This window comes from Lycorma delicatula, chromosome 5 (assembly GCF_047948215.1).
Source record: "Lycorma delicatula isolate Av1 chromosome 5, ASM4794821v1, whole genome shotgun sequence".
Taxonomy (NCBI): Eukaryota; Metazoa; Arthropoda; class Insecta; order Hemiptera; family Fulgoridae; genus Lycorma; species Lycorma delicatula.
Window position 1 is genome coordinate 140,568,002 of NC_134459.1, and position 15,102 is coordinate 140,583,103.

Consider the following 15,102-nt stretch of genomic DNA (forward strand, 5'->3'; position numbering starts at 1 on the left):
TGGGGTTTAAAAACCTGAAGAAAAGGTGTCAGATAAATCGGTGGAATTTAGAGAAGCTTGAGGAAGAGGAGGTAAAGAAGATTTTTGAGGAGGACATCGCAAGAAGGCTGAGTAAAAAAGATAAGGTAGTAAATGTAGAAGAAGAATGGGAGAATGTTTAAAAGGAAATTCTTAAATCAGCAGAAGCAAACTTAGGCGGAATAAAGAGAACTGGTAGAAAACCGTGGGTTTCAGACGATATATTGCAGCTGATGGATGAACGTAGAAAATATAAGAATGCTAGTGATGAAGAAAGTAAAAGGAACTATCGGCAATTAAGAAATGCTATAAACAGGAAGTGCAAACTGGCGAAAGAAGAGTGGATTAAAGAAAAGTGTTCAGAAGTGGAAAGAGAAATGAACATTGGTAAAATAGACGGAGCATACAGGAAAGTTAAGGAAAATTTTGTGGTACATAAATTAAAATCCAATAATGTATTAAACAAAGAAGGTAAACCGATTTATAATACAAAAGGTAAAGTTGATAGGTGGGTGGAATATATTGAAGAGTTATACGGAGGAAATGAATTAGAAAATGGTGTTATAGAGGAAGAAGACGAAGTTGAAGAGGATGAAATGGGAGAAACAATACTGAGATCTGAATTTAAGAGAACATTAAAAGATTTAAATGGCAGAAAGGCTCCAGGAATAGACGAAATACCTGTAGAATTACTGCACAGTGCAGGTGAGGAAGCGATTGATAGATTATACAAACCGGTGTGTAATATTTATGAAAAAGAGGAAGTTCCATCAGACTTTAAAAAAAGTGTTATAGTCATGATACCAAAGAAAGCAGGAGCAGATAAATGTGAATACAGAACAATTAGTTTAAATAGTCATGCATCAAAAATCTTAACTAGAATTCTATACAGAAGAATTGAGAGGAGAGTGGAAGAAGACCAATTTGGTTTCAGGAAAAGTATAGGAACAAGGGAAGCAATTTTAGGCCTCAGATTAATAGTAGAAGGAAGATTAAAGAAAAACAAACCAACATACTGGCGTTTATAGACCTAGAAAAGGCATTCGATAACGTAGACTGGAATAAAATGTTCAGCATTTTAAAAAAATTAGGGTTCAAATACAGAGATAGAAGAACAATTGCTAACATGTACAGGAACAAACAACAACAGTAACAATTGAAGAACATAAGAAAGAAGCCGTAATAAGAAAGGGAGTCCGACAAGGATGTTCCCTATCTCCGTTACTTTTTAATCTTTACATGGAATTAGCAGTTAATGATGTTAAAGAACAATTTAGATTCGGAGTAACAGTACAAGGTGAAAAGATAAAGATGCTACGATTTGCTGATGATATAGTAATTCTAGCTGAAAGTAAAAAGGATTTAGAAGAAACAATGAACGGCATAGATGAAGTCCTACGCAAGAACTATCGCATGAAAATAAACAAGAACAAAACAAAAGTAATGAAATGTAGTACAAATAACAAAGATGGACCACTGAATGTGAAAATAGGAGGAGAAAAGATTATGGAGACAGAAGAATTTTTTTATTTGGGAAGTAGAATTACTAAAGATGGACGAAGCAGAAGCGATATAAAATGCCGAATAGCACAAGCTAAACGAGCCTTCAGTAAGAAATATAATTTGTTTACATCAAAAATTAATTTAAATGTCAGGAAAAGATTTTTGAAAGTGTATGTTTGGAGTGTCGCTTTATATGGAAGTGAAACTTGGACAATCGGAGTATCTGAGAATAAAAGATTAGAAGCTTTTGAAATGTGGTGCTATAGGAGAATGTTAAAAATCAGATGGGTGGATAAAGTAACAAATGAAGAGGTATTGCGGCAAATAGATGAAGAAAGAAGCATTTGGAAAAATATAGTTAAAAGAAAAGACAGACTTATAGGCCACATACTAAGGCATCCTGGAATAGTCGCTTTAATATTGGAAGGACAGGTAGAAGGGAAAAATTGTGTAGGCAGGCCACGTTTGGAATATGTAAAACAAATTGTTAGGGATGTAGGATGTAGAGGGTATACTGAAATGAAACGACTAGCACTAGATAGGGAATCTTGGAGAGCTGCATCAAACCAGTCAAATGACTGAAGACAAAAAAAAAACACATTTATATTTATTCATAGATACAAAATAAATATTTTTTATTTACCTAACTTTTATTTTTATTTCTTAGCTCCTGTTTACTGTAAAGCTTTGTTATTTACCTAAATTCTTCCAAACAGAACCTTGATAGTTTAGAAAGAAAACTATATACTGTACACATTCACTCAAAAATTGATACAGTACAGCCCTGGTATAATGTGGCTAAATATACTACAGATACAGAAATAATGTGGTTATAACTTGTCCCCCAAAAAATATCTGAAAAAATAAAATAGGATTAAGAAAGCTAGTCACCCTACCACTGTATTCAATATCGGTGTAAAACCCACCATAAATCCTTTGAAAATGTCAACAATACGCTTCTAATATAACATCTATCAATTAGTCACGACCAATTTTAAAATCTTAGAATTTCCAAAAACATGATTCAATAAAACTAAACTATGCTTCTAATACAGTAATAGGAGTCATTCTTATGATATACTGTACATGAATCATTTCCTGTAACAGTGATAAGACCATCAAATGTGCTGCCTGTACAAGGCACCTGAATGTTATTACATATTGTGATTTATTCCGAGCTAATTTTTCTACGTTTTATCAGTATAATTAAGTTTTATTACATTAGTTAATTTATTAGATTTTGTAGTTTGTTTGTGTTCGTATTTGTCTAACATGTTTAAACGAAAAACATATTCTGTATAGGAAAAATTGGAAATTATTGAAAAGGTTAAGGCAGGTTGTTTGAAAGCCAGTTTAACCCGGGAATTTGGTGCAATGTTTTTACCCAAGAACACCATGTCTTTGATCCAATCATTAGAGTGAGGAGTTATTCGGGCATTTAACGTTTATTACCAATGAGAGCTACTGACCGCTATCGTTAACTCAGAATTACAAGTAACAGAATTTCTTAAAACTGTGTCATTAAAAAGTGTTGTATACAGTGCTGGAACAGCATGGAATAACGTAAATTCTATTAGGATTAAAAATTATTGGTCGGTATTGTCACAGAGTAATACAGAATACACTGAAACAGGAAATGTTCATATTTTTACTGACGAACACGCACTGGAATTGTCAAATTCAACCAGGCAAGAATTGTTTGTAAGTGATCTCAATGAGTGGGTTCAAGAAGACAATCAAACCCATTACATGACCGAAGATAAAATTGTAAACTCCGTTATACAACCTAACGATAATTTGTCAGAGGAAGAAGGTGTTGCAGAGGTCACTGTTATGAAGAGGTCTACACCCTCAATAAAAGACGTTCTAGAAAATATAAATAATATAATAACATGGATGGAACAACAAATTGATAGTGATGATCGTCATTTATTGCATTTACAAATTGTAAAGTCATATATTATAAAGAAGAAACATACAACTGCGAAACGGAAAACAATAACTTCTTATTTTAAAAAATAATTTACATTCAAAGAAAAAATATTGTATCTTTTGCAGTTAACTTGTTTCCATATAATTAGACATTATACTGTACTTGCTTTTTTATTAAACCATTATTGATTGTTTTTTGCCATTTTTTTAATTGATCCCCATTGTGATTAAAAATTTACTTCTCAAAATAACATGGTTGGCCTATTATAGCACAGGTGTCACCAAAGTCTCCCAATAATCGTGTTATAGTGGGATTACACTGTATGTAGCAGAATGGATTAGAGAAATGAAGTCAACAATTCTGCTTAATCTTTTATCAATATTTATTAATTTTAAAACAATGATATACCATGTACAATTATAAATGCCTAAAACATACATGGGTGAATTTATTAGGCACAGGTATATGTACACGTAGATGATTTATAAACGGTAGAGATCAGCTAAGCTTAAATATTATCACATATACATTCAGTTGACACTTCATTCTGTACTGGATGGTTAGTATGTGGTGAAACATGAAGGTGGCTGTTGCAGCTCCTACAACCGTCATCCTTCGTGATAGCGGCTCTAAAGTAGGAAAGACTCTGTACAAAGGTTGTCCACAGGGCAATGACTCATCTGCATCATTGAGTTTGACTCTCTCATGTGATTGCGGATGCCCAGTGGCTGCCGCATTGTTGCTTATTCTGATAATGGGTTGCTGCTGTTTGAGGGCAACTCATGTGTCAAGATAGAGCTCAGAGCGACACAGGCATCTTAGGTTCTCAGGTTGTGGAGTCTTCAGCATAAGATGGTTTTCAGTATAGAGTAAACCACTATGATGTTACTTAAAGGTCGTTTAGCCGTGACCCATGTGTTGAGATGGACGGCCTTCTGATTAGGTATTTTACCGTAAGTATCTGGGTGTTATCCTTGATGAGAAGCTTCAATTCAAGGAGCACCTTCAGTTTGTTGCAAAGAAGGCCACTGATGACTTCTTTGGTGTCTGTAGAGGCATTCATCCTGATTGGGGGTTGAATTATCATACCATGCAATATTCTTTACAAAGGTATCTGTGAGGCCATATTGTTGTACGCTGCGCCCGTCTGGGCTCATCGGTTACAAATCCAATGTTATAAGGATATTCTTTTGTGTGCACAGCGTCTTCTGTTGTCGGTGACTACAGAAATGTTTCGAGAGAGGCAGTCACTGTAATCGCCAGCATGAAACCCATTGATATTTTAGCTACGGAACACGACACATGCATGGTATCTTTCCAAATGTTAGGGAGCTGCAAGCAATTAGTTGGGTTTCCCCCAATCAGTATACAACTCAATTCCTTTCAGGACATGATGCCTTTAGAGATAGTTTAGCTAGGTTTGTTTTGGTTGATTCGGGCTTGTGTATGGACTGTAGAGTCGATGACACCATGAACCATGTCCTTTATGTTTGTCCCCGGTACAAGGCTGAGCATACCAGAGTTGTTAGGGAACTCACGAGAGTGGATTCATTCTTTTATCTGCGGGTCAATTGAAAGTCTCATCGAGCCTGGATAATTGTCCAGTCCTATTGTGACTAGCTTCCTCAGTTTTCTTCTTCTGACCAGAGCAACTGAAAGGGTATAGTAGAGTAGCATCCTGGGTGGCTAGGGACCAACTGGGCAGTTTGATTGGTTGGAGGTAGGCACAATGGCATCAAGCCACAATTAGATAGTATTGGTGGTGATTATTTTTCATTGCTTAGCTATCGGCGGAACAGTGACTGCACTGTCGAGGGCATGGATCCCATGCAGCCATGAGGTTTAGGAGCATCTCAACGATGGTTGAAAGCAAGTAAATGTCACGCGGGACTCTGCGATGGAGGTGAGTGGGAGTAGGAGGGCTCTCTTCCTCTACCTTGTAAAACAGACCAGAGTCCATAAATTAACCTAAGTCCAGGGTATGAACTAAAGTTGCGTTCATTAAGGGAATTAGGACCAAATTTCATTGCTGCGAACAACATTTTCTGGTGGTATGTTGTTAAATTTGCCTCAAATCTCGAGACATTTACTAGAAATTGGCTCAATAAAAGTAGAACTAGGCACAGGGTTCGTGCTTCCGTGAACTCCGTTAGCTAGTTCAGAGGGAAACGATGTAGGACATTCAAGATGTTCAGATGAGGCCTACAGTGAAGGCAAAAGCTGAGTTCATAAATCACTTATGTAAATGATGTCTACTGAGGCATTTACATCATGGAATCCCAATGAGGCCAGGCTTATTACTATGAGATGTAAAAGAAGGTAAAGATGGTCAGAAGGCAAAATACAACTCCTGTTAAAGCCCATCAGGGCTATTAAGAAGGGGGGGCGACTGGAAGTGTCAAAAGGCGGGTGTCTTCCCCTACAGGGTTGGGATGTTGCAGCTCCTACCAGTTGCAGGGTACATAGTATCATTTGGATTTTGCAAGCAAAAGCAAAAAAATTAGTTTTTGACAAGCGAATCACTGACTGACAGCGGATAAGCAACTGAGATCCAAAATCAGCTGCATAGTTTATGAAATAATATAATGAATGATGGTTCTGTGAGAGAATGGAGCAAAAAATTCAGGGGAGGATGAACTAAGAACTAATGTTCATAATGAGAAAGGAATAGGGTGACATTTCATTGTAACTGATGAACCTGTTGAAAAAACTGAACATACCATTCATGATAAATGCCGGTTCACAATTACTGAACTTAATGAAAATTTCCTCAAATTTCAAGGTCTACTTTTTACAGCATTGTTACAGACAAATAGGATTTTTTTCGTAAGTGCTGTGCATAAAAAAAACCTGATAGGATTTTCTGTGGATACCGAAATAGTATAAGTCATAGATTCAGTTCATCAATACTGAGACAAAAGAATAGTTCCAACAGTGGATGCACACACACTCACAGAACAAGCTCAAAGAAATCAAAAAAAAAAAAATGGCTACTGTGTTTTGGGATTGGAAAGAAATTTTCTGAAATAGTTTATGAAGTGGTATGTCAATACTGCAAACATATATTGTGAAATGACAAAGATTACGAGAACAATTTACAATAAATTGGAGAGATGTTAATGAAGGGAAACTGTTTTTTTGCAGGACAATGCATGGGCCTCAAACTGCTGCTAGCACTAAAGATATACTAAACAAGTCTAAGGGGCAGATTTTTTACAATCTTCCTTAAAGCCCAGATTTTTATCTTTCACAAAACTGAAGAATTGGTTGTCTACTCAACACTTCAAAAGCAAAGATGAAGTTATGGATAAAATCAATGAATGGATACTTTGGGAGCACCATTTTTGAAGAGGGAGTAGATGAAAGGTGTCATGATATAATGACATAACAAGTGCTTTGTTTGGTGGGGGGGGGAGGAGGACAATCATGAATTAATATAATTATTCATTTCACTGAAATAAATAAATTAGCAATTAACCAGCAATTAATCCACCTTACCAACACACTGATACATTCTCTAGATCTTTTGGCGTACTTGGAAGCCACCATCAGGAGTTATATAATGCGTTAAAATCAAGGTTTAAAAATCATAGTTAAAATTTAAAAAAAGTCATGACTGTCCCAGTCCTACTCTCCCGTTAAAGCCCAATGAAGATCTTGTACCTCCGCATTAATAGTAGGTTAACTTCTAACCATATGCTGATGAACGACCAGTATGGTTTCCGCCCCGACAAGGGCAAAGAGGACGCGCTTCTTAGGGTCATGGATTTGGCTTCGGCCAGCAAGTGCAAGTATGTAATCAGTGTCTTTTTGGATATATCTGGGGCGTTCAGCAACTTGTGGTGGCCCTCTGCCTTGTTTCAACTGCAACAGTGTGGTTGGATGCTAAATGAGATCAGAACTTTCTTGAGTTACTTCAGTGACAGAACTGTCGTCCTTCATGATGGCAGTTCAGAAATAGGAAAACCAATGTCTAAAGGTTGTCCAAAGGGCAGTGTTCTAGTCCACTCATCTGGGTTGTTGAGTTCGATTCTCTCATGCGATTGCAGATAACCAGTGGGTGTTGCATCATGGCTTATGCCGACGATGGGCTACTGCTGGTTGAGGGCAACTCGCGTGCCGAGATTGAGCTCAGAGTGACACAGGCATGTGTCACTCAGGTTGTGGAGTCTTCAGCATAAGATGGTTTTCAGTGTGGTAATAACCACTATGATGTTACTGAAGGGTCGCCTAGCTGCAACCTGTCACCCACGGGTTGTGATGGACAGCCTTCTGATTAGGTATGTTACCGTTCAGAAGTATCTGGGTGTTATCCTTGATGAGAGGCTTCTCTTTAAGGAGCACCTCAGTTTACACAGAAGAAGGCCGTCTATGCTTTCTTCGGTTTCTGTAGAGTCATCCATCCCGATTGGGGGTTGAATTATCATACCATGCGCATTCATTACAAAGGTGTCTGTGAAGCCATAATTTTGTACACTGCGCCCATCTGGGCTCATTGCTTACAATTTCAATGTTATAGAGATATTCTTTTGCGAGCCCAGCGTCTTCTATTGTTTGCTGTTGTCGGTGGCTACACAACTGTTTCACGAGAGGCAGTCAGTATGATCACCGGCATAAAAGCCATTGACATTTTGGCTACAGAATGTGGCCAGCTGTATGTTTTCAAGAAGGGAGGCCTTCTGATGTCAGGGCATATGCGAGAAATTGAAGACCAAGGTTTTGACTCTTGGCAAGCTAGGTGGAATGATTCTTCTACTGGACGATACATGCATGGTATTTTTCCAAATGTTAGGGAGTTGCGAGTAATTAGCTGGGGTTCCTCCAATCGGCATATTACTCAATTTCTTTCAGGAAATGGTGCTTTTAGGGATACTTTGGCTACGTTTAGATTGGTTGACTTCGGCTTGTGTCCATATTGTAGGGTCAATGACACGGTGACCATATCCTGTATGTCTGTTTCCAATATGAAGCTGAGCGTAGAGTTGTTAGGGAACTTAAGAGAGTAAACTCCTTCTTTGATCTGCGAGTAAACTGGAGAAATCGCAGAGACTGGGCAATTGTTGTTGGCTTCCTTCAATTCCTCGCCCTGCACAGGACGGCTGGGGGGATCTAGTAGAGTAGGAACCTGGGTGGCTAGGGTCTACCTGGACAGTTTGATTGGCCGAAAGTAGGCGCTTTGGCAGTGAGCCATGGTTAGTTAGACAAGAGATATAATTGCAAAAGCGGAATGGCAACTGGACTGCCGATGGGCATGGGATAACATGCAGTCGTGAGGTGTAGCGACATCTCAACAACGGTTTATGAGGTGAATGTCATGCGGGACACTACGATGGAGTCAAGTGGGAGTAGGAGGTCTGTCTGCCTCTCTCTAGTGGACCAGACCGGAGTCCATAATTAATTTAACATAAGTCTGGGAACTGAACTAAAGTTGAGTTCAGTAAGGGAAATTAGCACTAAATTTTGTTGTTGTGTTTAATTTGCCTCGATTTACAAGACATTCATGAAATTGGCTCATAATAAGTAGAACTATGCGCGGAGTTCGTGCTTCCGCGAAATCGGTTAGCTAGTTCAGAGGGATACGATGTAAGACATTCAAGATATCCTGACAAGGCCTACAGCAAAGGCAAAATCTGAGTTAATAAATAATAAGTAATAATGAGTTAATAAAGCACCGATGCAAATGTCTATTCAGGCATTTACATTGGTGGCATCCCAACGAGGCCAGGCTTATTACTATGAGATGTAAAAAGTCAGAAGTCAATAGACAACTCCCGTTAAAGCCCAACAGGACTAGGAACTGGCCCGACAGGAGGGGTGTGGTGACCGGAACATCACTAGGTGCGTGTCTTCCCCTACGCGGGTTGGGTTGTCCCGATCCTACTAGTGTACTCTACGAATACTCTACTTGTAGCCAGTATACCAGTAGGACCAGGACAGTCATGACTTTTTTAAATTTTAACCATGATTTTTAAACTTTCACTTTAATGCATTAATTTTATCTCCTGATGATGGCTTCCAAATAAGCTGAAAGATCTAGAGAACGTATCAATGTACTGGTAAGATGGATTATATCAAATGTTAATTTATTTAATATAATTATGTATGTGAATTTTGAAAATAATAAATCCTGTTAAAATTTGTTTTATTCATTTTTATTATTCAACCACAGATTAATTTTTAAAAAGCTCTTGTATACATAATATAATATTATGTATGAGAATGAATCAAATTTAAATTGTAATTTTGCTATTCTACGCAGCAAGCAGTTCTGGACCAGACAATTTACGGGCAGGTGAGAAAGTGTAGAAAACGAAAGTCATGATGAACACCCAAGGTCAAGTCTCACAGGTGACAAAATCCATGAGCTTATCAAAGGTGATCGCTGGTTCACTGTTGAAGAAATCGCATGAGAAGTGGGTATCAGCTATGGGAATGCTCAATCCATTATCATTGATCATCTTGGCTTTAAAAAAATTAGTGCTCGATGGGTTCTGAGAGGCTGTTGACTGAAAATCAATAACAGATCAGTTTGGAGATCTGCGAGAGACTTCTGAATTGATTTTGGCAAGAAGGGATGATTTTTTGAGGTGCGTCATCACATATGATGAGACACATGGATCCATCATTTCACTCTGGAGTTAAAAATGGCGAATAAGGAGTGGTGAAGAAAGGATGAGGGCTGCTTGATTAAGGTCAAAACCCATCTGTTATCAGCCAGAAAAGTTCTTGCAATGATTTTTTTTTACTCAAGGGTAGTTTTACTCATTGATTTTCTCCACAATCAACAAAGAGTGAATACAGCTTACCATTGCTACCTTCTACAGTCAACAAAAGCCACCTACCGAAACAAAAAAAAACAAAAGATGGAGTACGCCCATCATAGATATCATCCTTTTCCATGACATCAAGCCGCACACTGCGAAACCCTCAACCACCCTCCCTAAAGTTCAGATTTGTACCCCTGTGATTATTTTTTTGTTTGCGGCCTTGAAAGAATTGCTTGGAGGGAAATGATTGCAAAACAATCAAGATGTCAAGGAGCATGTGCACAATTGGTTGACGACTTATCCTCAAAGTTTTTATGAACAAGGAATATTCTAGCTTCCAAACTGTTGGCAAAAGTGTGTAGATTGTGCAGGAAACTTTATAGAGAAATGATGAAGATATGAATTGTGTATATTATTAATCAATAAATTTATAATCCATCTTGAAATATCCGTCCCATTACTATCAATCATTATAATTATAATGAAATTATAATGAGAAATGAATATTATAATGTGTGAAAAATGTCAAGCCAGACCTGATCTGAAACCATAACTTTCCATTGAATTAATAATTGTAATTGGCACCAACATGGGAAGAATACAAGCTGACCACACAATCAAAATATGGTAAAGAATATGATTTCATTTCTCAAAAAACCACTTTAAAATGAAATAGATTATAAAGAAGACATTGGTTAAAAACAATGAAGATCAGACAGAAAGATGTATTTATTTTATTGTATGAAATAATCAATAAAAATATAATAAACCTTTATTTTATTTCTATGTACTCGTACTTCATGCAATTTTTCCAAATAGTCACCCCAAAAATTCAGACATTTATCATATCATTTAACTGACTGATCTTCATCATACTCATCTGCTGTCAGTTGATTAAAAAATTTAATGCTGAAAGCAGCAGCATATTTCTGAATGAATTTGTGGCGGTGAACAACTATGGTGAGAGTATGACACTTTTTATACACTATGTTAATGCAACCCTTGCAATCCCAAATCACATGAGTTTAGCCACTAACTACCAATATGGCACTCCAACCACAACATTTTTTTTTACTGTGATAAAATCACTTCCTTCAAGAATTATATAAATAATACTGAACTATTTAAAGAAATTTGACATTAAAATTTATCATCTGAGAAAAACACATAGGTAAATGTGAGTATGTGCAGAAAGACAAAGACTTATACATATGTATACACCACAGACATAAATATCACTGATATCTTGTTTGTTTAATCAATTAAACCTGAGAAAAAACAACACTTTGCATAGTGTTAAAGATACACATGAAAACAGATAAAGAAGAGTTGTAAAAAAAATAAATATCATAAATAACAACATATTTACCTGATTGAATAGAAGATTTCATTTCATTTGCATTTTTATTCCTATTAACTACAGATCTACTTATTTTTAAATCTTTAGTTTCACATATTTCATTTTGAATGGTATTGTAATTAGAAATAGTGCAAGTACTACCATCAGTAGCACATATAGCTTTGTTTGATTTATTATCATATTTAGTTGATGTTTCTGGAAAATGTAACTTTTTATTTTCATTATGTTGATATACTTCAGTTTGGACAATTTTCCCATCACTTTCAATATTTGAAAAACCAGGATATGGTAATTCAGGCCACGACTGGACATATGATGACTGTGATTTTGAAAAAAATGATGGTTTAGATGAGTTAGCGACAACATTATTTTTCATACATAGCCAAACAGGATTAGTTGTTACTTCTGAAGTGATGTCTTTTTTTTCAATAGACAAATATTTTTTGGATTTTTTTTTGTCTAGCTTCTTTTGTTTAATATTAATTTCCTGTTTTTCAGGTTCTTTTATGTCCATTTTACTCTTCAATACTGATTAAAATTCATAATAAATATATATATTTTTACATTCAAAACTTTGAGAAACTGAAACATAAATATTAACATTTGAAGTAAACAAACATAATACCTTAGAAAAAAACAACACTTAGTACTTAAGTAATAATATTTAGTTCTGTTACAAATTTTACACAACAGCTGTTTGTTTTAAACACATAACCAGTAAATCTACAGCTAAATACATTACTGACAGAGTTCATATAATACTGTATCAATATACTGAGCTTCTGTATCAATATAACATTCACAATGAACTAAAGTTTGTAGAAATAATACAGTATTACAGTTCATATTAAGTTGAATTGGCAGACCAAACAATGAATCCTTTAGGTAAAAACCACCTTAGCACAATAATGTAAGCTATTACCATCAAGATTAAAATGGAATCATTCTGATTTATCAAGAGCATAGTGCACAATTGATCAAAGAAAAGTTGGATTGCAACATTTCAAAGTCAACCACAGATATATTTTTCCAGATCCAAAGAATGACATATGTACAAAAATCATTGTTTAAACATTGTATAGAAATACAAAAGTGTGAAACATCACTGGCATAATTGAATTTATTTTAAGTGACATTTCAATGGTAACAACATGTCAAACTGACAACTCGTTTATACAGAAATTCATGCAATTAAAGATTTCTGGCTAAGATTGTTTAACCAATAACAGAATTAAATATTGGAAAACAATTCAATTATAGATTAAAATTAATAAATTACATGGAAGCAATCATACAATATACTTATGTAAAAAGATAAATGCCTCCAACAATGAAGGAAAAATACATAGTTCAATCAGATCAGAATATATATAGAACATAACAGGAATGGTAGAAGTGCTATTTCACCAGTAACAAAGAACTGCTGCAAAAACAAACAAATTAATGAACTTTATTAGAAAATAAATGAAATCAAAAGAGTAAGCAGAAAATTATTTTTAGATTATCTAATTATTATTATTAATACTACTTAAAAGCTCATCAGAGTAATATTGTTTTTGCAAAATGGAATTCTTTAATTTATTTTGAAATGGATTGGTTATAACATTTTTAAAGTAAATTACTTGCAATTAATCAACCTCGATGCACACAGTTGTAATGCAGGAAGATACATAATTCTAAACTAAGCATTTTCATAATTCTATACACTTAAGCATTTTATTCAAAGAAATTAAATCTATACGAAAGGCAGCTCCCATCCTATAATACCATATTGGCAGACACAATATATGAAGAAAGATAAATGAGTCTTCGTCAGTTAATTTTTAAAAACGCACATTAAACTCAAAAATATTGAAATTATCTCATAAAAATATGTAGTCAAAAATTAAAATAAAATATTTCATGTGGCCAGCCACACATACAGTATGTACTAACATTATTTAAAATGTTATTTAATAAATTATACGAATGTACTGTTATCTATGGCACTTTTGATAAGATAGTCATCATCAAACTCTGTACATTAACCAAGGTTAACTTTTGGCTATATATGTGCACATAATATTTCATTTCCTGTTATTATTATCAAATCATTTTACAATTTCTATTGTTTTTAAATTTGTATTCGAGTCGCTGCTTGAATGTTTATTAATTACTAAATAGTCTGCAAGATTGGAGAAACCTAATTTACTGTTTTTATAAGATCTAGTGTTCTGCAAAATGATCGTAATAATTTGTGTGGTATCTATAAAATAACATGCAATGTTTATAACAAAATTTATATTGGGAAAACTATTGGATCATTTAGGACAAGATTTTCAGAACACTTTAGTTCTTATACAAACAATAAATTAGGTTTCTCCAATCTTGCAGATCATTTAATAATTAATAAATACTTAAGCACCGACTCAAATACAAATTTAAAAACAATAAAAATTGTAAAATGATGTGATAATAATAACAGGAAATGAAATATTTTAGAAAAACATTATATATACATGTATAGACAAAAGTTTAACTTGATTAATGTACAGACAGACTTTGATGATGACTTACTTACTAAAACTGCCATAGATAACAAATTCGTACAATTTATTACATAAAATTTTAAGTAATGTTAGTTACTGTATATGTGGCTGGCCACATGAAATATTTTATTTTAATTTTTTGACTACATATTTTTATAATATGCGACAATTTTAATGTTTTAAGTTTAATTTGCGTTATTAAAAAAATTTTATTAACCGACGATGAGGGAAACCCTCAAAAGCACCCTTAACATGGAAAAACAATAAGCATAAGATAAAAGACATTGTTGAATTCTGTACTGTTGGTGGAAAACTGTGTATACTTTTGTCTTTGATATAATTGGTACAGAGGAGAATGTGGAAAAATACAATAACAAAAAAAAAACTGATTTTGCTAAGTTAATATATATATTTATGACAATCTTCAACTTTTTTCAGTCTAGGTTTTCAAGATATGTGGCAAAAAACTTTGGAAAATATGTTGAATATCCCACCTCTAAATCTGACAACTTATAATTTTGGAATTTTTAATAACTTATGTACTTTTATCATACTAAAGCTCAATTTTCTAAGACTGCAATACAAAAAGGTCACACATTAAAAATGGTGAAAACCATCTCTTTCCATTTTTTAATTTTGTCCAAAATTAATTCATTTTGTATTAACAGAGAAAACTAATTTATGGCTAAGATGCCACAATTCTGCTGTAATCTCTTTCTTTACTTAGCTCTCTAATTTAATTTGATTTGAATTTTTCTGTTTAGCTAGGCAAAATTTTAATCAATGGTGTTCAGATTTATTTTCTGTAACAGAAAAAAGTAAAAGTAAGTCTCTCTCTCTCTCTCTCTCTCTATAATGATATCTACAGCAATTGTTCAAGTTTTTTAAGTTAAAATGTATTTTTACAAATTAAAGATACAATAATTTAATGCCATTAACATTATTCTTAAAAAAGGCTTTACAATTTCACACTCATTGTTTTCAAACAAACAA

General features: G+C 34.5%; 1 protein-coding gene across 5 annotated transcripts in view; it reads right to left on the reverse strand.

Annotated features, from left to right (window-relative positions):
• Nucleotides 1-15,102, reverse strand: part of Sbp2 (SECIS-binding protein 2) — a 33,416-nt gene that overhangs the window by 17,235 nt on the left and 1,079 nt on the right. For all 5 annotated transcript variants that reach the window (XR_012756543.1, XR_012756544.1, XM_075367184.1 and 2 more), the window contains exon 2: nt 11,591-12,163. Coding sequence is in view for 3 of the 5 variants with exons in the window: in XM_075367184.1 (XP_075223299.1) it covers nt 11,591-12,095 (505 nt within the window). In the remaining 2 variants the exon portion in view is untranslated. The remainder of the gene's footprint in view (nt 1-11,590; nt 12,164-15,102) is intronic.